We start from the raw sequence: 20,673 nt of genomic DNA on the forward strand, positions 1-20,673 counted from the left end.
GTTAAATAATTAAGTCACACAGACTAAAGCAAAGCTGGGTCTCAGAAGATGGCACCGAGCTTTAATTTTGTATGTTCCTGCCACGCCGCAAGCTCAGTAAAGATTGTGTTGAATGAATGCAGAGCAGATGAATCATGGGCATGTGCAATTTTTTAAAAAGATGTTTAATGTTTATTTTTGAGAGAGAGAGAGAGAGCACGAGCAGGGGAGGGGCAGAGAGAGAGAGGGAGACATAGAATCCGGAGCAGGCTCCGGGCTCTGAGCTGTCAGCACAGAGCCTGACATGGGGCGCAAACCCACAGACCGTGAGATCGTGACCTGAGCGGAAGTCGGAGGCTTAACCAGCTGAGCCACCCAGGCGCCCCTGGATGTGCAATTTTTTTCAATTACAGCTATTACTTGATAATTATTTCTTGTAGTGCATCTATGTTATCACTAGCTCTAGCGTGATCGAAAAATAACGGGCTGTTACAAACTGCCTGCAAGAGAGGAGCTCTGCTCATTACCCTGTATTGAATACCCTTGCCTGAATAGCTGGATAAATAACTTGGTATGACTCCAGGTGAAAAGTCAGCTGAGGATTTATTTCTCGTGGAGGCTTTAAAGATTTTTATCATGACACATTTCAAACATAAACAAAAGTAGAGAGAATGGGAATTGAACTGCATGTGCCTAGCACCCAACTTCAAGAATCATCGTTTTGCCAACTTTTTCATTTATCTTCCTCCTTCTACTTACAACAAGACAAAACTGGAGGATTTTATTTTATTTTTTAGTTTTAGTTTTAGTTTTTACTTTTTTAAAACTTACATCCAAATTAGTTAGCCTATAGTGCAACAATGATTTCAGGAGTAGATTCCTTAGTGCCCCTTACCCATTTAGCCCATCCCCCCTCCCACAGCCCCTCCAGGAATCCTCAGTTTGTTCGCCATATTTATGAGTCTCTTCTGTTTTGTCCCCCTTCCTGTTTTTATATTGTTTCCCTTCCCTTATGTTCATCTGTTTTGTCTCTTAAAGTCCTCATATGAGTGAAGCCATATGATTTTTGTCTTTCTCTAATTTCACTAAGTATAATACCCTCTAGTTCCATCCACGTAGTTGCAAATGGCAAGATTTCATTCTTTTTGATTGCCGAGTAATACTCCATTGTATATATATCCCACATCTTCTTTATCCATTCATCCATCGATGGATATTTGGGCTGTTTCCATACTTTGGCTATTGTTGATAGTGTGGCTATAAACACGGGGGTGCATGTGTCCTTTCGAAACAGCACACCCATATCCCGTGGATCAATGCCTAGTAGTGCAATTGCTGGGTCGTAGGGTAGTTCTATTTTTAGTTTTTCAAGGAACCTCCAGACTGTTTTCCAGAGTCGCTGCACCAGCTTGCATTCCCCAAAACCGGAGTATTTTAAAGCAAACCCAAAGGTTCATTTTATCATGAACATGTCTATAATTGGAATACAAAGGCTTCTGGGTGACCTCGTGTTTCTCTTTCTTTAGATCTGCTCACATAGGAAGCAGTGACATGAATCTCAGCCAGCCTAATGACATTGAAGGGGCCCAGGAGGGACACATTCCTTCCAGGCTGTGCAATTTGCTTTCCCTCCAACCCAGGCCACTCCTTTGCTGAAACTCCTCTGGCCTCAAGATTTATACTTTTCTCAAATGCTGAAAATATCTGGCTTCCTCTAGCTAGAGACATCTGGGGAGTGTGGCTTCTGAAAGTATTTTTGGCATGAAAATGTCACCCAAGTTGCTGGAAGTGATTTGGAAATTTTAAGGTATTGAAAGCATCTGACTGGTGTGGTGGCTGAGGCCGAGTGGGGAGAGGTTAATTGTAATAATGGGCAGTCATTTCTCTTTAGGGCCCTTGCTGCCTATGCTCTCCCTGTTTACAGCTCTTAAAAATAAAAGTTTTTTTAATGTTTATTTTTGAGAGAGAGAGAGAGAGAGAGAGAGAGAGAGGGAATGAGCAGGGGAGGGGCAGAGAGAAAGGGAGACAGAGTTCCAGGCTCCAGGCTCTGAGCTGTCCGCACAGAGCCCGACGTGGGGCTCGAACTCACGAACCGCGAGATCATGATTGGAGCCAAAGTCGGGCGCTTAACCGACAGAGCCACCCAGGTGCCCCTGAAGCATGGTGTGCGTGTGACCATCGTGATCTCCGCCTACCTCCTCCCTGTGTTGGGCTGATCTCGTGAAGGAGTGCTTTGTGTCATGACCCAGTACATACATAAGCAAATGCGAGGCTGTCACAGCTCTAAGCAGAAAGTGCATGGACACTGTGCTTTCTGATTTCTTTGAAGCAGGTGACATTTTGCAGTGACACGTGAAAGAACCCAAGTCCCCTCTCCAAGTACAAGAGTGGGAGCAGGGGCTAGCATACAGCCTTCTTTTCCACCAGTCACGGGGAAAGCAAAGCCAAAGGGAGTTAAGTTCTGGGAGGTAATACAACTCTTAGTGTCAGCCAGAAGGCCTTCAAAAGTGATCTTTCAGCTTTCTCGTGTTACAGATGGGACGCAGAGAGAGGCCCAGAGAAAGGGAAAGAATCGCCCAAGGGCACATGGCGAGCCTGTGGTTTCAAGCCTGGGCGTGTTTGCCTCCAAGATCCGCACAATCCCGATACTCGTTCCCAGCCAGGGACAGTCGCGTTCCCCCCACACCCCGTTCCCCCCGGCTCCCCTTGCCGAACACCCGTTCTGATCGCACCACGGAGCCTGGAATGCGAGTCTCTGGGGGGGTATAAGTTAAGCCACCTGCGTGCATGTGTAGGTAGTGGATGGAGGGGTGATTCGTTTCATCCTGAACTTCAGAAGCCATTTCAGAAATCGGAGGCGGGAGTTATCTCCTGCTGTTGGGAGTGCTGATGATTTTTATTTTCTCCTCTATCATTTTCAGGGTTTTTCCAAAATATTACAACAAGCATCTATCATTTTATAAACCCCACTCCCTCCACATCTCATTTTTAAAAAAGAAGGAGATTGGAGCGCGGCGACACGACCGGCTCTGTGCTGAGGTCCAGCCGACAAGGCCAACCAGTATGGGCCGCGCCAGGCAGAGGCCCCAAGCTGGAGGAGGTCCCGAGGTTCTCCACCTCTCCAGCCTGGAGGCCAAGGCCACCGAGGCAGCGTCATCCTGAAATGTCCTCCTCTCAATACCGTGGCCAAATTGGACTCACTTTCCAGTGTCCAACTCCAATTCCGCTAGTCCTGTGAAGGTGTTTTAAAGCCCACCTTCCCCCACTGGGACGAACACCTATCTCCCTCCTCTGACCTCTGGGGGCACTTTCTTTGGATCTGTTTTGTCATCCTTCTCTGCCTTGTCCTGGAGTCTTTTATATCCAGGTCTGTCTCTCCTGCTGGGCTAAAGCCTCGAGGGCAGGGCCTGCATCTCAACTATCTTTGTGTTTCCTGGGATATTCTCAGCCTGGCACATAGGGACCTCAGAAGAGTGTTTGTTGAACTTCAGTGAATTGAAACTATAGACCCCTAAGGGGGGACGTGGCGATCTATGGGTTTATGGCAGGACTCATGAACCTTGGCACCACTGTCCTTTGGGGTCTGATAATTCTATGTGGGGGGGGGGGGGCGGCTGTGGTTTAGCAGCGTCCTTGGCCTCTACCTACTAGATGCCAACAGACGCCCCCGGTTGTGACAACCATAAAGCGTTTTCATAAACAATCCCTCGGAGTAGGAGTTCCCATTTAGCAGATGAGATAGGCAAGGTGCACGGCGAGTTTGGACTTGGAGTGGGGTCTTGTGTGTAATTCTCCACTCCAAGTCCAGTGCCCATCTCGCTACCCCGAGACCCCTCGGGACCCCAGCAAGGTCTTGGCCTCTGCGCTTTAGTGTACCCACCGCACTCTCACCCCCCGTCCTGGGTTCCACCCTGTCCCCTTCCCCCCTGCCCGGCCCAGGGGCCTGTGCCAGGCTGTGACCCACAGGTTGACCCTCCCGGGCCATGCACACTAGGCCTCAGGCTGTGTCTGAACACGCTCTCTCATTGTCTCTAGCACCTTGGCCTCCTCCCCATGTTTAAACACGCTGATGGTGACCTGGCCCGTCTCGGAGCCATACTTGTTCTTGACGAAGACGCCGTAACGCCCACTGTCCTCACTGTTGACTCTTTCGATGGTGATGGTGACCTCTGACCCCTTCACCACCATGTGGTAGCGGTCAAGGAAGGTGACAGGCTGGTCGTTCTTCAGCCAAGAGATTTCAGGGGTGGGGTCTCCCGAGATGACACAGGTCAGGCACAGGGTCTGGCGGAAAGCACAGGAAGGGAACACTCAGTCTGGCCTCCCCATACTAACACTTGGCGTTCATCTTCACTAACCACCCCCCCCCACCAGAGAGCTCCCAGTACGTTTCTCTTGGTGATAAATGTGTTACATGTGTTCTCTTGTGATCCTTAAAAGGACAACAGTAAAATGGGAGAGGCAATGTATTTTAATTCCGCATCCTTCATCCCTCAAGTTTTCTACAGGCACATTTACTTGTTAGAATTTCAGACCATTGTTACCCTAGCAAATCTGCCCCAGATTGGCCTGAATTTTGCTTTATTGTTTTTTGTTGCATATCTGCCGTTAGGATTTTACCATGTAAAGAAGACTATACTGCTTTAATACAAAGATTTATGAATTGGCTTTGAAACTTCTTTTTGTTTTTAAATGTTTATTTGTTTATTTTGGGGGGGGAGAGGGAGAGAGAGAGAGAGAGAGAGAGAGAGAGAGAGGGAGAGAATGAATCAGCGTGGGACTTGATGTCTCAACTTTGAGACCATGACCTGAGGCAGAATCAGGAATTGGACACTCACTCAGCCAGGCGCCCCTGAAATTCCTTGAACAAGCTCTAACACAGAGCGCTACAGTTTAACAGTCAAACACTCAGTGGGGAGCTGGGCACACATGCAGACTCTGAATCTCAGCCCTGCCCCTTCGAGCCGTGTAACCTTAGGAGAGTCCCTTAACCTCTCTGGGCTTCAGTTTCCTCAGCTACAAAGAGGGACTAGGAATAATCCCGTTTCATGTGGTTGCCTTGATGGTTAAACAGACTGAAGTACGTGCACGTAACGGAACAGTGCGTGGCACAAAGTAAGCACCATGCAAACATTAATGATCATTTTCTAGAACACTAGACTTGGGTATTTTCAGGTCTAGAGGGGTTTTTAGGGATCATCAAGTAGAACTATGGAAACGGAAGTTCACTGACAGAAGGCTGTGACGCCCAGGGCCACCCAGAGAGGTGGGGTGAGCACCCCCACGGGCCCGACACTAGGCTCAGTGTCTCTCCTTTATACTACACGTGCCCAGTGACTGTGGTCACTCGGCCAGACTCGGGTGGATCCGGCTCCTTCGGCTCTTGAATCCACGGTGCTACCTTGTATCAAGATCTGTAATGGATATGAGAGGGGGCATAGCGTGGGACTGCGGGCCACAGGCGGGGGCTGGTCAGTACCTTATCTTCCATGATGGTGGCTACATCTGGCAAGCCCCTCACCACCTTGGCACGATCTGGAAGGGAAAAGAGAGACCCTCGGTGATGAATGCTTTCCTGCCAGCCGCTTCCCGGGATCAGGTTCCATTTTAAGCAATGTTTCTTTTCTCTATTTTCATCATTTCGGGTAGAAATCTTTAAGTCTGTATTACGTGTTTCTTTGCCTTCACAAACAGAAGACAGGGACACGCTGTGCTTCTGTTACTGACTTGAAGTCACCCTTATGACCGGTGGTGCCTGAAGGTGACAGTGAGGTGCCCCTCCCCCTCCAGAACTGGGGCGGAGGAACGGGCCGGCCGGGGTCACCTGATGAAGGTAACGTGTGTGGACTTGGTGGTGGCATCCTTGCTGCTCAGAGGCCAATTCACGTCCCTCTGGGGTTGGGGCTGTGTCCTGGGCTGCAGGAGGCCCCAGTGCCCCAACAGGCAGAACCAGCTTCGGCTTTAAGGCCGTCCCCTCCCCAGCCCTCACCCCTCACCCGGAAAGCCTGCCCAGCCTCCCTCCTGTCTATCCCTGCCTTTCAGGCCCCGGCTGCTGCACCTGCTCAGTCCACACCCACACATCAGGCGTCCATGGACCCCTTATCCATCCATCTTCCGTCGTGTCCCTGCCGCCCACAGCCACACAGACCCCATGGGGAGCTGGGACCTCAGAGCCCTGCCAGGAGGCACGAACTCACGGGAAGCTGCCCCAAACTCAGACGTGAAAATAACAGAAATACGAGTGGACTTACTCTTCTCGATGATGGCCAAGGCTCTGAAAAACAGAAATGGGGAAAAGGCTTGAGTTCCATTTGTTAAAGGACAGGCTTGCCCGGGGTGGGGGTGAGGGGGCGATGAGGGAAAGGCAGAGCTGGCTGAGGCTCCCAGGAAGGGGTCCTGTACCCAGCTTGTGCCAGACCCCAAGGGGCCGATGGTTCACACAAGAAATGCAGGGGGCACTTACTTCAGCCTCTGGTGCTCAGCCAAGGCGTCGTCAAAAGCTGCCAGAAGGAAAGAGAGGGAGGTGGGGGTGGGGGGGAGCGTCAGAGCCTCGGCCCCTGTGACCTGCAGGTTACAGGGCTTAGCGCTGCCTGTTCCTCCACCGTCTTCCCATCCCTGTGTTCTCTCGGGGCAGTGCCAGGATTGGGTGGCGAGATGGGAGTCCCCTGCCCCCAAAAGACCACAGGATTTTCTAAACAGGTTTCTCTGCAGACAGACGGATGGACAGCTCACCTTGTCCCGAGAGATCAGTTGAGAGCTGCCGGGTATCCTTCCCGGCGGCTATCTCCAGGGTGTATTTGCCCTTGTCTGAGTCCTTGGGGTCCAGGATGTGGAGCCAGATCTCATCCAGGGTGGTGCCAGCCCTCACCCGATCACCACTCTCCAGGCGTTTTTCTCTGGATATGAGGGCAAAGAAATGTTGAACACAGCTCAGCCCGTCAGTGCTGCCCTGCTCGTCAGTGCTGGCTGGCTAGGGGTCTACAGGCAACCCCCCCCCCCCCCCCCCGCTCCCGCAAACTCCTCTCCTGGGGTTTTGTTTCCAGATCTGTGGGCTGACCATCATTCATTCATTCATTTGTTCATTCATTCATTCAGCAAATTCATGGCACATCAACCATGTTCCAGTGCTGAGTCTGTATTTGTGATATGTCCTTCAGCCTGGGACCTTAAAGAAACGGGGCTCTGGGGTCAGTGATTCCCACGTCCTCCACCCCCGGGGATCACTTCCTCACCTCTTCATTTTCCTCAGCTTAAACCCTCCCAGCGTGTCTTCCCACCATCATCCTTCCCTAGTCCTTAAAAACCACATCGACTCCTTCCCTTCTTTACTTGTATTTCATTCCTGGAGATGCCCGGTCCATGTCCTCAATGTTGTGTTGCAGAAGTGACACCTGTGGACCTGGTCACAGGGCTCAGAAACTCTGGCTAGGAAAGGAGCCCTTGGCTTTGACTCTCACTCATTTGACAAACTTGACCAAGTCAGTCTAGCCTTCTCCATAGGATGAGTGCAGCAATGTCTGCTCCGCAAGGCTGAGGCATGCAAATGGTAAGCAGCACCGGGAAAATAATGCTCTCAAACTGTCTGCAGTCCCTTAGCTCCCGGCTGAGTTTCTGTGGGTAACTTACCCACCCTGCCTTCTGGCCCTGGCACGCAGTCCGTTGTCAGCCCCACACATCCCTCTGCCTGCACCTATCCCCTCAGCCTGGCTGCCTGAGTTTGCTAAGGCTGCAAAGACCCACAAAGGCGCCGTGACCCACCCGACCATCTGGTCCTCCCTCATTCTGCATCCTTCCAAGATGCTTCTCTAAGACAATGATGCTTCTGTGGCCATGGATGTGCTAGAAAAATGGGTTTACCACCAGGGTTCCTACCTTCCCTGGGGAACCTCCCTTCTGTACCTTTCATTGCTCTTCCCTATCCCTGATTCTCTGTGCACAGCGTGACTAGTGAGAGACCCTGTCTCTGCCAACCCCGTGGGATTGGGCTCTGGGACAGATGCTGTCTGTCTTCCCCCACCCTCTACTCCCCCACCCCCAGAGCTGGGCTAGGGCTCTAGGGAAAGGCCAACTTACTTGTGGAACCAGGTGGTTTTCATGTACTGGATATTGTAGTACTTGACCTTGCTGAAGATCCGGATCCCCTCTTCAGTCCCCTGGATTTTCAGCGGGGTTGCAGAGAGGGCTGGGGAGGCAAAGGAGAAGGCCAAGGCCCTTTGGGCAGCACATCTGGGTGCCAGCCAGCTCCCCCCCCCGCCCCTGCTCTACACGTGCGGCGGGGGAAATGCAGCATTGTGAGGAGGTACGAACTTCTCCGTCGATCTTTGAGGTTGGAAACTAAACCCATGCCTGGCAGCCAAGGCTGGCTGGAGGTGCGTTGGAGGCTATTTGGCATCAGGACAGGGCTGAAAAAAGGGTGGGGGGGCTTGCTTACCACCAATCCTGCCCAGCTCAGTGTAGATGGCATCCAGGGCTGGAGGGAGACAGAGAGATGGTCAGCTGACATAGGGTCCTTCGAGGGATGTGCCAGGGGTAGGCATGTCCCTGGGAAAGCCTGGTGGACCTCATAAACAGCTCAGGGTACAGGGAGCTCCACAGGATGTCCCCTCACTGGCTTGGGTCTGGGGCACTCACTGATTGATGGGACGGGGGGCACCACGGATGGAGGACAAATAGGGCAGCCTGACAATTTTCTTGGAGGCTGAGTCAACCAGCCTGATGGTTGACTGAGCCTGGGGCTCGGTAAGGGGTGTGGAGGGGTGAACTCCGGCTTCAGGTCTTGAAGCCTAGGCTCACGGCGGTATGCTGCAGAGAACCCAGATTTCGGTATCGCAGACCAGGTCCCTGCCACCCGCCCGCTGTGCAGCCTTGGGCAGGTCCCTTAGCTTCTCTATTGCCCCAAGTGATATGGTGATCTCATAAATTTTACCCTACAGGTCGTATCACATCTTGTGGTTCTGTGTGATCCCTGGGTCCTCCTGGCCCATCTCTCACATCGCCAGCTCCTACCTTCACCTGTGAGGTCCAGTATGGTGTCATCCTCCCCTCGATTGTCAGAAACCGTTGCTCTATAAATTCCCTTGTCCTCTTTGGACAGCTGGAAAGAAGCATGAGAGCATGAGGGTATTGGCATAGGTTCTGGAAGGAGTGCCAATCAGCCTGGGCTCCAGGCCTGCCCCTAACTCTCTGTGTGATCGCAGGCAAAAACTCTTCTTCTCTCTGGGCCTCAGTTTACCCATCTGGAATGGGTGATTTCTAAGGTTTCTTCTACCTCTGGAGCTCTTTGATTCCAAGTTTAGGGCTGGTCTGGGCCGGGGGGCAGGTAGCGGGAGGTGGGGGGGAACTGAGGGCAGAAGCAGACACCCCACCTTTAGATTCACAGGCAGCTGCACCGAGAAGGACATGAGGACCTCTCTTTGCAGGGTTACCTGAGCTGCCCTGCTCCCTGGAGGCCCCGGCTGGAGGGACCCCTCTGCCCTTCTCCAGAAGGAAGCGTGCTATCTTTTGGCCAGGACAAGGGGCTCCTTTCTGGCGCGTGCTCGTCAACCCCAAATGAAGCCCGAACTGACACTCAGCAAAGCAAGAGCCTGGGTTGGGCTCCTGAAGCAAGGTCCAGCTGTCACAAGTGACCTCTCCTTGCACAGCATCTCCTTCGGGCCCTGGGAGAACTATCTGCTTCCCTGCCCTCCCTCAAAGGGTCTCTCCCACTCTGACCATCTCTCCATAGTGTGTTTTGAGGCAGAATCCAAGGCAGAGACAACCCTTAACCTGGGGATTGGAGAGCTGAACCCCAACAGACCTCTCCTGCTTGGCCCCCTCCTCCCCCACTGGAGGCTCCAAAGTCCCAGCCAAACCGGGGGCGGGGGAGGGTGATCGTGTCTTTGCACTTAACCCCTCGGAGCCTCCATTTACTCGCCTGTGAGATGGTGGCATAATCCTCGCCCTGGCCATGGGCTGTCGCTACAAAGGGCGGTAACTCTTTGGAAGCCAGAAAGCCAAAGATAATCCAACCGATTATTACAACAAGCCTCGCGAGCTACGAAGCGCCTACTTGCCACCGAGCCCTGTGCCAGGAGCTTGCGCTGTGGCGACAAAGGCCGGTTGTGGCATCATCCCGGCTGGGATTTGGGGGAAGACCCTGAAGTCATTGTTCCCTTCCTGGTCAGCAAACTCACATTTGCTCCAGTCCTCCGTGGCACCCCGTGAGGCTGCAGAAACCAGCCTTAGGGCAGAGAAGCATCGAAGGTTTGAGCACAGGCCTTGTGTTTCCATCTTAACCAGGCCACCCACCCTCTGAAGGCCAAGTGGGCTGGAGAACGAAGCCTCAGGCCTGCTCTGCTCTGCCCAGACCCGCCTCACATAGCGATCGCCTTCCGGCCCTGAATCCTACACTCTTGGTCTTTGACTGAGCGTCCCTTCTGACCCATTCGTGTTACAGACGAACGCTGAGCTCAGAGGACAATGACTAGCCCAAGGTCACACCGCTAGTGGCGGGGCCACTAGTGGCGGGGCCAGAAATGCAATCCAAACAAAAGGAAATATTAGTATCGCTGTTCCTGCCTTTACTTAAAATGTTTCTATTTTCCCCTCCATGGACTTTTTTTTTCCTTGCATTAATTTTGGTTCAAAAAATACTGCGTGAAATGTTATTTATCTTGATTGCTGAGTTTTTAGTGCCCCTTAAATTCTGCGCTCGAAGTGAGTGTCTCACTGGCCTCATCCTGGTCCCAGCCCCGCTCCTGACTCCGTGCCCAGTGCTCTTGACTGCGTGCCCAGTGCTCCTGACTCCGGTGCCCAGTGCTCCTGGTGCTGCCTGGAGGGTGTGAGACCTGGGGTTGCACTTACTTCCTCGATGCACAGGATTCCCACTCCAGTCTGTGGGTCGTACTGACCGTCCGGTGTCTCTTTCTTCTGGAAGAACCACTGGAAGCAGGTTTCCTTCTTGGTGTTGGTTGCCTGAAGAAGGCAGGGAATGAAGAGACTCTCTCAGGCTTTCTCTTTTTAAGTAAGAACTCAACTCATCAGATCTCTCCCTCTCTTTTTTTTTCCTACAAACTTGCGTCTCCCTCACCCCCATACTCGCTCGTAGCTAATTCCTTCTTAGATCTCAACTAGTCCTTCCTTCACACCGCATGTCCTCTGCTCGTTCCACATTCTGGATTTGATCTCTTCTCTCCTCTATGTTTCCTTGTAAGCGTCTGTGCGTCTTACAGATCCTACCCTTCTCCGGGCATCTAAAGAGGCCGCAGGGTGCTGAGAAGGAGCACCACCCTTGGAGTCAGACTGCGTTAAAACCACGCTCCAGACTTCACCTCCAACCCCGTGGTCTTGAGCTGTTTCTCTACTTGTTCTCCGACCCACGCCTGTCTCACAGATGATTGTGAGGCAGATGGGTGTTGAGCACAGGGTCTGGCAAGGCTACTAACAAACATTAGGGAATCCCCCTCCATATATAGACCCCTCACTTGCTCCTGGCCCCCCTGGCCCCACAGAACCCCTTCCTGGAACAGCTGGGAGATCTAGCTGAAGGCTGATGGGACCCCCACTAATTTGGCTCCTGGGGCTCTTCCAGGGAGTAGCTTTGTTTTCTAGTTACATTGGTCCTCCTGGGGCTACTTCTCCTTGGGATCAGCCAAGCACAGGAATTTGGGAAAGTGGCAAGGACAGCCACCGGGCTGGGGGGGACGAGCCACATGCTCCCCGCACTGGGGAGGGGGGGCAGGGCTGGAGGCAGGGGCGGGGATTTGCCTTGCATGTCAGCAGCACTTGGCAGTCCTCCGTGACCTTCCACTGCAAGGGCTCCTCGAAATAGGGACCTGCGAGCACAAAACAAACACGCCCACCGTCAGAGCTCCAGGCTCCGCCAGGGCGCCACCTGGTGGTGAGATGGGGGGCAGCCCGCGGGGGAGGGGCAGCTAGAGACCACAGGTCCCTCAGATTCTGCCGCCACCAAGGCAGGGACGGAGGTGAGGCAGGAGAGGTGCCTGGTGCGCCAAATTTAAGGAGGTGTCACTCTCAGGGTTGGGCTTGACCCTCAGGGGTGTTGCTCTGTGTCTTGTTCTTGCACCGGGACAGAGCTGCATTGAATTGCAGTGGCCCTCCCTCGGACCCAGTGGGGCTGAGGGACCTGTTAGCCCACCCGTCCCGCAGGTCCCTAGCAGGTCCCCAGCACTGACCGCTGGCTTGGTGGCCACGGCCTCTGAATTTCACCCCAGCAGTTCTTACCCTGTTTTCTCTTCCAGTCTCTCTTCTTAGCGTCCGCTTTCCGCAGAAGTTTGTCAAAATCTGTGAACACATCGGGAGGAAGAGTTGTGAGCCGGGAGGAGCGTGGGGATGGACACAGGCCCCGGAGCTGAGAGGCCAGGTTGGGCGTGTGGGGCGGGCAGGGCGCCGCTGACCGTCATCCACCAGTGCCAGGGTGATCTGGTTTTTGGCTTTTCCATCCTGGAGCTGAGCAGTATAGGATCCTTTGTCATCCTCCGACAAGTTCTGGATGATCACTTCCACCAGGCCCTTCGCTCGGTCAAAATTGATTTTGCGGTTCTGGGGAGAATAAAGCCGGAGAATCTTTTTCCTATCCCAGGGAATTGGTACTGTGGGACACAAATCAGGGCGTACCTGGACTTGAAGGGGTGGGGGGTGCCATATGTGCAGAGTTAGATGCCTTCAGAGACTGGGGAGGAGGCCCTGGGTAACTCTGCTTCTCCTATAGACCCGGGCTGTGTCACACCGGCCCCGGGAACACCCTGGGGCCCAGCGGGCACAGGAGAGTCTTGGGTACTTGAGTTAACGGCAATTAATAATAAGCCCAAACCCCCTGTGCCACATTTTCTACAAATCCCCATACAAGTTTAAAGGATAACATAAAAAATGCCTGTGTGCTTGCTACCCAGAATTAACACTCATTTACATTTTGTCACGTTCTAACAGTTTTTAAAAGTTTTATTTTCCACATTTAGGACTGTCTTCTCTCTGGACTTATTTGTATGTATGATTTGAGGGAGCCATCTAGTTTTATTTTTTTTATAATTTTTTTAATGTCTATTTATGTTTTTGAGAGAGAAAGAGACAGAGGGTGAGTAGGGGAGAGGCAGAGAGAGAGGGAGACACAGAATCTGAAGCAGGCTCCAGGCTCTGAGCTGTCAGCACAGAGCCGGATGCGGGGCTCAAACTCACGGAGTGTGAGATCATGGCCTGAGCGGAAGTCGGACGCTTAACCACTGAGCCGCCCAGGGGCTTCCCCCGCCCTTTCTTCTAAGTTTATTTTGAGAGACAGCAAATGCAAGCAGGGGAGGGGCAGACAGAGAGAGAAGCAGAAGCAGGCCCTGCACACTGTAAGTGTAGAGTCCCACTCTACACGCGGAGCTCGATCTCACGAATAGTTTCATTTTTTTGTAGGGACAACCAATAGTCCCAATGCCATGCACTCAAGAGGGCAGACTTTTTCACACTTCCTCTACCATGTGCCAAGGTCGCTGTTAATCTTTGTGTAGAACTTTCATGTCTATTTTCTCGTTTGCTTCTTCTGATCCCGGGACAACCAGCCCCGTTGTACAGATACAGAAACGGAGGCACAGAGAGGTGCAGAGGCCTGCCCAAGGGCACACAGCCCACAGGTAGGAGTCCCGACATCCAGCCCTGAGCAGATTCTCCTCTGTCAGAACCAGTGCTCCTTTCTGTAACACATATTGTCTGATGCCCACTTTGCCATCTGAAAATGCAATTTGCAAACAATATGGCAGCATGATCGAATCTCTCCTGAGACTGAAATTGCCATGTTTGTAAAAACAGTTGACTGTGGGCAACTCATGCTTCAATCTAATACAATCTATCGACAGGCATGATTTTTTTTTATACCACAACTGTAACGCGAAGAAGAAATAAAAATCATATGCATTTCAATAGTAGATGCTCAGTGATAATCTGTCTTGTTGCACTGATTTATGATGAACTGGTTTGAATTTAAGAGAAGTTCGGTAAAGCAAAAAGATCAAAAGCCATTTTGTACAAAAAAGAACAGGAAAATGAACGAAAGAGTGTAGGGTCAGGTGGCTAACGGAGTAACTTGTCTATTCGGTGTATATTAAAACTGCACAAATACTTTGTATCACAAGGTGAGGGTCTAGGTTCAGAGAACTGTAAGCGTGAATGTAGGTTTTTAATCTTAAGAATGTCTAGTAGGACAGTCAAAAGTTGTGGGGGGGGGGGGGGATGGAGAGTCTTTATCCGTGGGAGTGTTTCTCGCACTGGCGGGCCCTAGCCACCAGGTGTCCCCACCCCCATCTCATCGCTGTGACAAAGCATGTGGCCGTTCCTGAAATGTCCACTAGGGGGTGCTGTTGGCCCTGCCAGACGCCGCGTCCCGGACGGGAGGGGAGGGGGGGGGCACCTCCCCTAAGAAGTCTGAGCCCCCGGTTACCGGTGAGCTGAAGATCTCCTTCTCGTTGAAGATTAGATGCAGCTCAGCGGCGGGAGATAATTTTTCCACTTCCAGCCACAGGCGCACCTCTCCTTGCTCGAGGATGTCAACGTTCCAGCCAGAGATCAGCTTGATCACTGGAAGGCGGAGGACACGAAGGGGGTGGGTGGGGCACCCGGTGGGGCACCCGTCTCCCCTCTCCACTCCCGACCAGCCCCACCGTGAGCACACCCTGGCCATTTAACAGGCAAAGCGCTTCAAGAGTCTGAGGGCCACGCCGCTGGGATGGGGGTCCGGGAACGGTTTCCACATTCAGTCCCTCTAGATGCAATTCATCTCAGAGAAGCGTCCCATCTCCCTAGGGATCTGAGGCCACGGTTCTCACCCTGGCCGGGCACTGGATCCCTGAGGATTTTTTAAATTTTTTTTTTTTAATTTTTTTTAACCTTTATTTATTTTTGAGACAGAGAGAGACAGAGCATGAATGGGGGAGGGGCAGAGAGAGAGGGAGACACAGAATCGGAAGCAGGCTCCAGGCTCTGAGCCATCAGCCCAGAGCCCGACGCGGGGCTCGAACTCACGGACCGCGAGATCATGACCTGAGCTGCAGTCGGACGCTTAACCGACCCGAGCCACCCAGGCGCCCCACCCTGAGGATTTTTAAAAAGGCGAATGTCTGGCTCCAGCCCCAGAGGTTCTGATTTGTCTAGGGCACGGCCTGGACACTGGGGCTTTAAAAGTTATCAGGGTGACTCCCAGGTGCACCCAGGTGTGTGACCCCTGCTCCGGGGAACACACGCTACTGCTAAGCAACGGAAGGGGGCAGAGGTTGAGATGATCCAAAGTCCACAGGACGGAAGAGCCAATTATAACAATTACAAGAGGACGAAGCCATCTATTCTGCCCTCCTTTGCATTCCCTTCCCGCCCTGCTGGCCGCCCTTTTCTCCTTTGCGGACCGCAGACTCCCCGGGCCTCTAACCCTGCAGCCCCGTGATGCTCCTGTCCTCTGTCCCCTCTGCTGGGCCCCAGTCAGCTCTGCTCCAGACACCCCCGAGGGCCCAGCCTACCTGGGTTTCTGATCTCATGGCTCAACTTCTTCAGCTTGTTCAACTCTGGGACCGGGAGGCGCAAGGAGAAACAAAACAAGGAGAGTGAAGTGCCCGGGGCCAGTGGGTTCATGGGAGCCATCCTATAGCGTCCCGTGCTGGGTGAAAGTCCCAAGAGACCCCCCCCCCCCCACCCCCAGCCTGGAGTCACTCGCTACACAGGAGGTGAGGGTGAGGGACAGTGTTGTAGGCCACCTGAGGCATGCTACCTCCTCGGGGAAGTTTTACCCTGTGCCGGGCTCCGCGTGCCCTCACCCGTCCTCACACAGCGCTGTGGGGTGAGCACTACTGTCCCCTCTGACCGCTACAGGCCCACTGGTGGCCGGGGTGGGGCCCACACTTCATTTTCCCTTGTAAGCCCCAGAGCCCTGAGTATGCTGAGTCTCGATTCATGGCAAAGTGAAAACCAAATAAAATGAAAACCAGAAACGTGGCTTTAGTTTGCAGACCGTCAATCACCTGACTGTATCCGCATAACATTGTTTCTGCTGGGACAGCCCCGGGGATTATAATCTCCCTTTGCAGATGAGCCAACCGAGGTCCAGAGAGGCGACGTGGCTTGCTCCACATCAAGCAGCCGGCAGATTATGGAAGTGGACTCGGAACCTGAGCCTGTGTGGCTTCTGCATCGTAACAAAATCAGAGGGCCTCACGAGCAAGCACTCAGCCGGGGAGACGGCGGCCTGTCGCCCCTCATACTCTGGGGACAGCGGAGCCGGAGTCTTGTCCGTCAACAGCACTGGCTCCAGTTCTGTCTAAGCCATCAAACGTGGCTGACCCTTGAGACACAGCATCCCCTCTCTGGTTTGCCACAGTCCCCGCTGCTCCCTATTGTCCTGGTTCCTCAGACCAGCGGCCATTTGCAATTTGCCCTCACCCTGCACTGTGGTATTTCTGGGGCGACAGAAGGAGGTGAAATAATTCTGGTACCTTTGCTTTTTATCAAAAGTAGAAAAGGGAAAGAGAGACAAGAAGAACGTGAACTCTGCCGAGCAGGGATTTTTGACTGTTGAGTTCGCAGTGCCCAGGACAGTGTCTGGAGTATGGCAGGTGCTCCACAGATACTCGTCAATGGACTGGCTGACTGAATGGGTGGGTGACGGCCTACTTCTCCGGAAATCGCTGCTTTATCAGTTTTTGTTGCTCCTTGCCAGCCTCTGGGGACATTTGTGTTCGGGACTCTTGATGTGGGCCTGTCTCTCTGGGGGAGGTGGCAGTGGGGCAGGGGCATTACCTTCCTCAGTCAGCGTGTGGCTGGCCGAGATGTCTTCGTCAGCATCGGTGACCACTACTGAGTAGGTGCCCAAATCCTCAAGGCCAGGCTCTTTCAGGATGACCTTGGACCTGGTGGAGAGAGGAGAGCAGAGACTCGGTGAGGAGCCTTGTGCCCTGGAGGCCTGAGAACTGCAGGCCCGGCACCCCAGCCCCACCCCTGGCCACGCCTCCTTACACACACACACACACACACACACACACACACACACACACCCCGGAGTGCCCTGCCCAGGGTAGCTCTGGCCTGGCACCTTCAATGGCCCCGTTAGCCAGGCTCTCTGGCACAGGGTCTTCCTACTGGCCACACTGCCCTCTCTCTTGCCCCCCAGGGCTCAAGCCATCATCTGGACAGGGCCGAAGCCAGAGCTGCTGGGGGTGGGCGAGTGAGACATGGGGACATTTGACCTCTGGTCCCAACCCCTCTTTTTACACGTGAGGACGCTGAGCCCAGAGAACTTTCGAGAGCAAGCCGTTGGCACCCAGGCTAGAAACCACGTGCTTAGCGTCTCCTTGGCAGCGCAATTCCTTGCAGAAGAAGAATCTTTAGTGAATGTTGCCATTTTTGCCCTTAAATGCATCGTCCCCTCATTTCTACCTAAGGTGGCAGCCGGCGTCCTTGGTGAGAGACCAAGCAGCCCCAGCCAGGCCCACTATCGTGAGTCCCCCCCCCCCCCCCCCCCCCCGTGGCCTTGCCCCTGAACTTCTCCCCACTCACCTGACAGCCTTTGGGACCTGTGGACTAGTTACACCGCCCCTCTGCCCTCACTTACTTGTTAGCTTTCTCCTCGATCTTGACCCTCTGGGGGTCTGGCGGGCCCTTGTAGTCCTTGGACCACTGAAACTCTGACGAGTCAGGGGCCTCGGGGGCTTCGAAAGCCAAGTAGATAAAGCCCTCTTCATCCACACCAACCTCGATCTCTCGGGCATCTGAGGGCAGGACCCAAGGCAGGGCACCAGACGTTGAGAAGCAATAAACCCAAGTCACTCGCCTTCCTGCTTAACCCTTTCCACGGCTGCCCATTTGCGCTCGAATAAAATGATAAACCCCAGTCTCCTTGCCCGGGTCTCCAAGGCCTTGTGTGATCAGCTCCCTCTCAGCTCTAATGTCACACCTCCTCAGAGAGGCCCTCCCTGACCACCCTGGCTAAAGTAAGCCCCGCCCCACCCCATCCCCCTGTTCATTTCCTTTACAGCACTTACCACCCCTTTAAGTCATCACCTTCGCATAATCCTTTCCTTGTTTACATCCGTCCGGCCCCTCCCCCATGCTAGGGCAGGGGCCCTGTGTCCCCAGTGCAGTGTGGGCATCACCAAATATTTGTGGAATGAACGGAGAATTGAAAGACTGGAAAAAGAATGTGGCTTATAGGCCGCAGAGATAAGTGACTCCGTCATGTGCTAGCTGCGCGACCGAACCGGTTAACTTCTGAGCCACGGCAGAGTCAGTTGTGAGTGGGGGCAATGATCCCTCGCCCAGGGGCCTGTTGGGAGGGCCGGGCCGTGTGAGGACCTAGCGTAGCACCTGGCGTGTGTGGCAGGAGGGGACCTCGGGAGCTGTGGTTGCAAGAGCGACAAAGCCTCGTGTGGTATCTGGGATGGAGCTGGGTGTTAAATATCCACGAGGAGTTTTGGGAGTTTATGCATACGGCACGTGAAAGAATGGAAAACCCCATCGAATAGGAAGCAAACATATGTTCGTATCTTGGGGTCCCACAGAAATGAGCAGGAGTGGGGAGTGGGCGAGAAACGGGCAAGAAGGAAAGGCGGAGCCGGATGATGTGCAGGGTGGCGGTGGGAGGGGGGCCCTTCCTGCCGCACATCTGCATGCTCCTCCTGACCCTCCGCTCACCTCTGCCTGTCCCTGATGGCACAGCCCGGCCTCGTGGTGCCCGCGCCTCCCCCTGCCCTTACCTGGCTTGTCTTCCAGGAGTATGGGGTCGGTGGGCATGGATGGCTGTCCCGGACCCGCTGAATTCACGGCCTGAACCTGGAACCTGTACCTCTTTCCCGCCTGCAAGTCAGAGACCTGGGGGAGGTGGAGGGGTGGGCCAGGGTGAGCACTGAGGACAGCAAAGACTCGCCCTGGGGTGGGGGGCAGGCCAGGAGCACCCCACTCTCCCGAGTCCCAGTCTGCAGTGGCTTCCTGCACTGGGATTACTTCCCATGCCTGTGGCACGTGGAATTCTGCCCACTTAACTCATCACCCGCCTCAACAAGAAAGCACCCCATCTCTTCTCCATCCATCACCCCAGAGAGAAGCCTGGGGATCATCTTTGACATCTTTCTCTTGAGCCCTACACTTCTCATCACTGAGTTCACACTTCCCCAACATTTCTTGAACGTGGCTACTCTTCTCCACGTCCCAGCCGTGGCCCTGATTGAGGCTTTATTTCTCCTCACCTGGATTAGTCCAACAGTTCCCTGAATGGTGTCCCTGACTCTAGATCCTTCTTCCCAGACTTCCCCTCTGCCAGTCCTTCCAAGATGCCGGTCTGATCATGCTTAGCATGCTTAGCGCAACATCTTCCTAATCTGGCCCTAGCCTTCTGTGTCTTCTGTGTTCTTGCCGTTCCGTGTGGCCCCTTCACTCCATGACTCCTTCCGGGTGCCCAGATTCACCTGATCGGTTTCCCGTTTCACGTCTTCCTGCCTTTGTCCTTGCTGAGCCCTGTGCCTGCAAAGCCCTCCCCTTGTTCTTGGTCTAGCCAACGCCAATTCATCCTTGACCACTCAGCTCAGCTCAGGCAGATTTGAGGACTCCAGGAAGGGTCTCTTACCTTCCTCCTTGGAACTCCCAGAATCCCTTTGGGCCTCCCCCTCAATCATACAATACACGGTAAGGTAACTGCTTGCTGCCCAGAGACCGCGGCTTATTTCGCTCTTTACGTCTAGGATCCGGTTCCAGACCTGGCACTAAGAAGGCACCAAGAGGTGTTCAGGAAAAGGCCAACCACCCACAATGCAAAAATGGTGCCAAGTCACCAGGGCCTGCCCAGCCTGGCCTGGGCCAAGCTACGTGGGGAGGCAGAAGGACCGTCCCTCTCGTGTGGCTCTCTGGGACCAGCTGTTCGGCGCTGGCCGACTCTACTGCAGGGGGCCTGACCCCGTGGGGCAGAAACTGCAGAATCGCAGAGCATTCCACTGGCCAAGGCCTGTCCTCCCCGCTCGTTTCCAGTGGCCTTACGGTTATTGTTTCAAAATGAAAGGTTTTAACTGTTTTGATTCTAAAAGAAAGACACACTTGCTGGGAAAATATTAAAGCAATAGAGAAGAATGTAAAATGAAGGGTTAAGCTCTCTTGACAGTCCCATCCCCAGACGACCAGAAATAACAATTTTTTTTTCCCCAAAACAAATCTGGCTTTACTTTCCAGCGGAAGCCGATCCTAGATCTAACACTGCACAAGGTTTCTTGGACGATGACCAGAGAGAAGTCCCTTTACACTGCCTCGCTTTGCCAGAGAATCCCCATGGAAGGCTTCGCCAATCTGCATGTTGTCCTCGTGCTGGGACCATTGCTCATCTTCTCTGACGGTCCCAATTTTAGTATAGGTGCTGCCCAAGCGAGCACCAGAAATAACAACTCTGTAACACTCCGTTTGGGCTTTGATATGCACATAAACCATGTAGAAACACGACAGGCGCCACGTTTGTTAGTTTCGCATTCTTTCCACATTGTTTGGGGCATCGTGAACGTGCCTTCCTCTCTCTTGGTGCTAACTGATGGGACGCTAATGTGTGGTCTTGAAAAGTGAGCTGGGGAAGACACATTCCTCCTTTCCCTAGAGCTCCAGAAAATAGAATCTAGTCCACGTCACAGGACTATCCTCACAAATGTTCCTCAAACACAGGCGGCCCCGGGGGGACTTGGTGGCTGCAGAGATGGGCGCTGGGTG

General features: G+C 53.4%; 1 protein-coding gene across 4 annotated transcripts in view; it reads right to left on the minus strand.

Annotated features, from left to right (window-relative positions):
• Positions 1-2,843: 2,843 nt before the first annotated feature.
• Positions 2,844-20,673, minus strand: part of MYOM3 (myomesin 3) — a 48,265-nt gene continuing 30,435 nt past the window's right edge. For all 4 annotated transcript variants that reach the window (XM_053208940.1, XM_027060085.2, XM_027060086.2 and 1 more), the window contains 17 exons: positions 18,690-18,804; positions 17,549-17,705; positions 16,738-16,847; positions 15,465-15,509; positions 14,396-14,532; positions 12,375-12,519; positions 12,202-12,261; positions 11,725-11,792; positions 10,822-10,932; positions 8,986-9,073; positions 8,411-8,449; positions 8,053-8,161; positions 6,712-6,875; positions 6,443-6,479; positions 6,231-6,253; positions 5,459-5,514; positions 2,844-4,263 (listed from right to left, as the gene is read on the minus strand). In XM_053208940.1, the coding sequence (XP_053064915.1) occupies positions 3,970-4,263; positions 5,459-5,514; positions 6,231-6,253; positions 6,443-6,479; positions 6,712-6,875; positions 8,053-8,161; positions 8,411-8,449; positions 8,986-9,073; positions 10,822-10,932; positions 11,725-11,792; positions 12,202-12,261; positions 12,375-12,519; positions 14,396-14,532; positions 15,465-15,509; positions 16,738-16,847; positions 17,549-17,705; positions 18,690-18,804 (1,758 nt within the window). In that variant the 3' untranslated portion in view covers positions 2,844-3,969. The remainder of the gene's footprint in view (positions 4,264-5,458; positions 5,515-6,230; positions 6,254-6,442; positions 6,480-6,711; positions 6,876-8,052; positions 8,162-8,410; positions 8,450-8,985; positions 9,074-10,821; positions 10,933-11,724; positions 11,793-12,201; positions 12,262-12,374; positions 12,520-14,395; positions 14,533-15,464; positions 15,510-16,737; positions 16,848-17,548; positions 17,706-18,689; positions 18,805-20,673) is intronic.

This window comes from Acinonyx jubatus, chromosome C1 (genome assembly GCF_027475565.1).
Source record: "Acinonyx jubatus isolate Ajub_Pintada_27869175 chromosome C1, VMU_Ajub_asm_v1.0, whole genome shotgun sequence".
Classification (NCBI taxonomy): Eukaryota; Metazoa; Chordata; class Mammalia; order Carnivora; family Felidae; genus Acinonyx; species Acinonyx jubatus.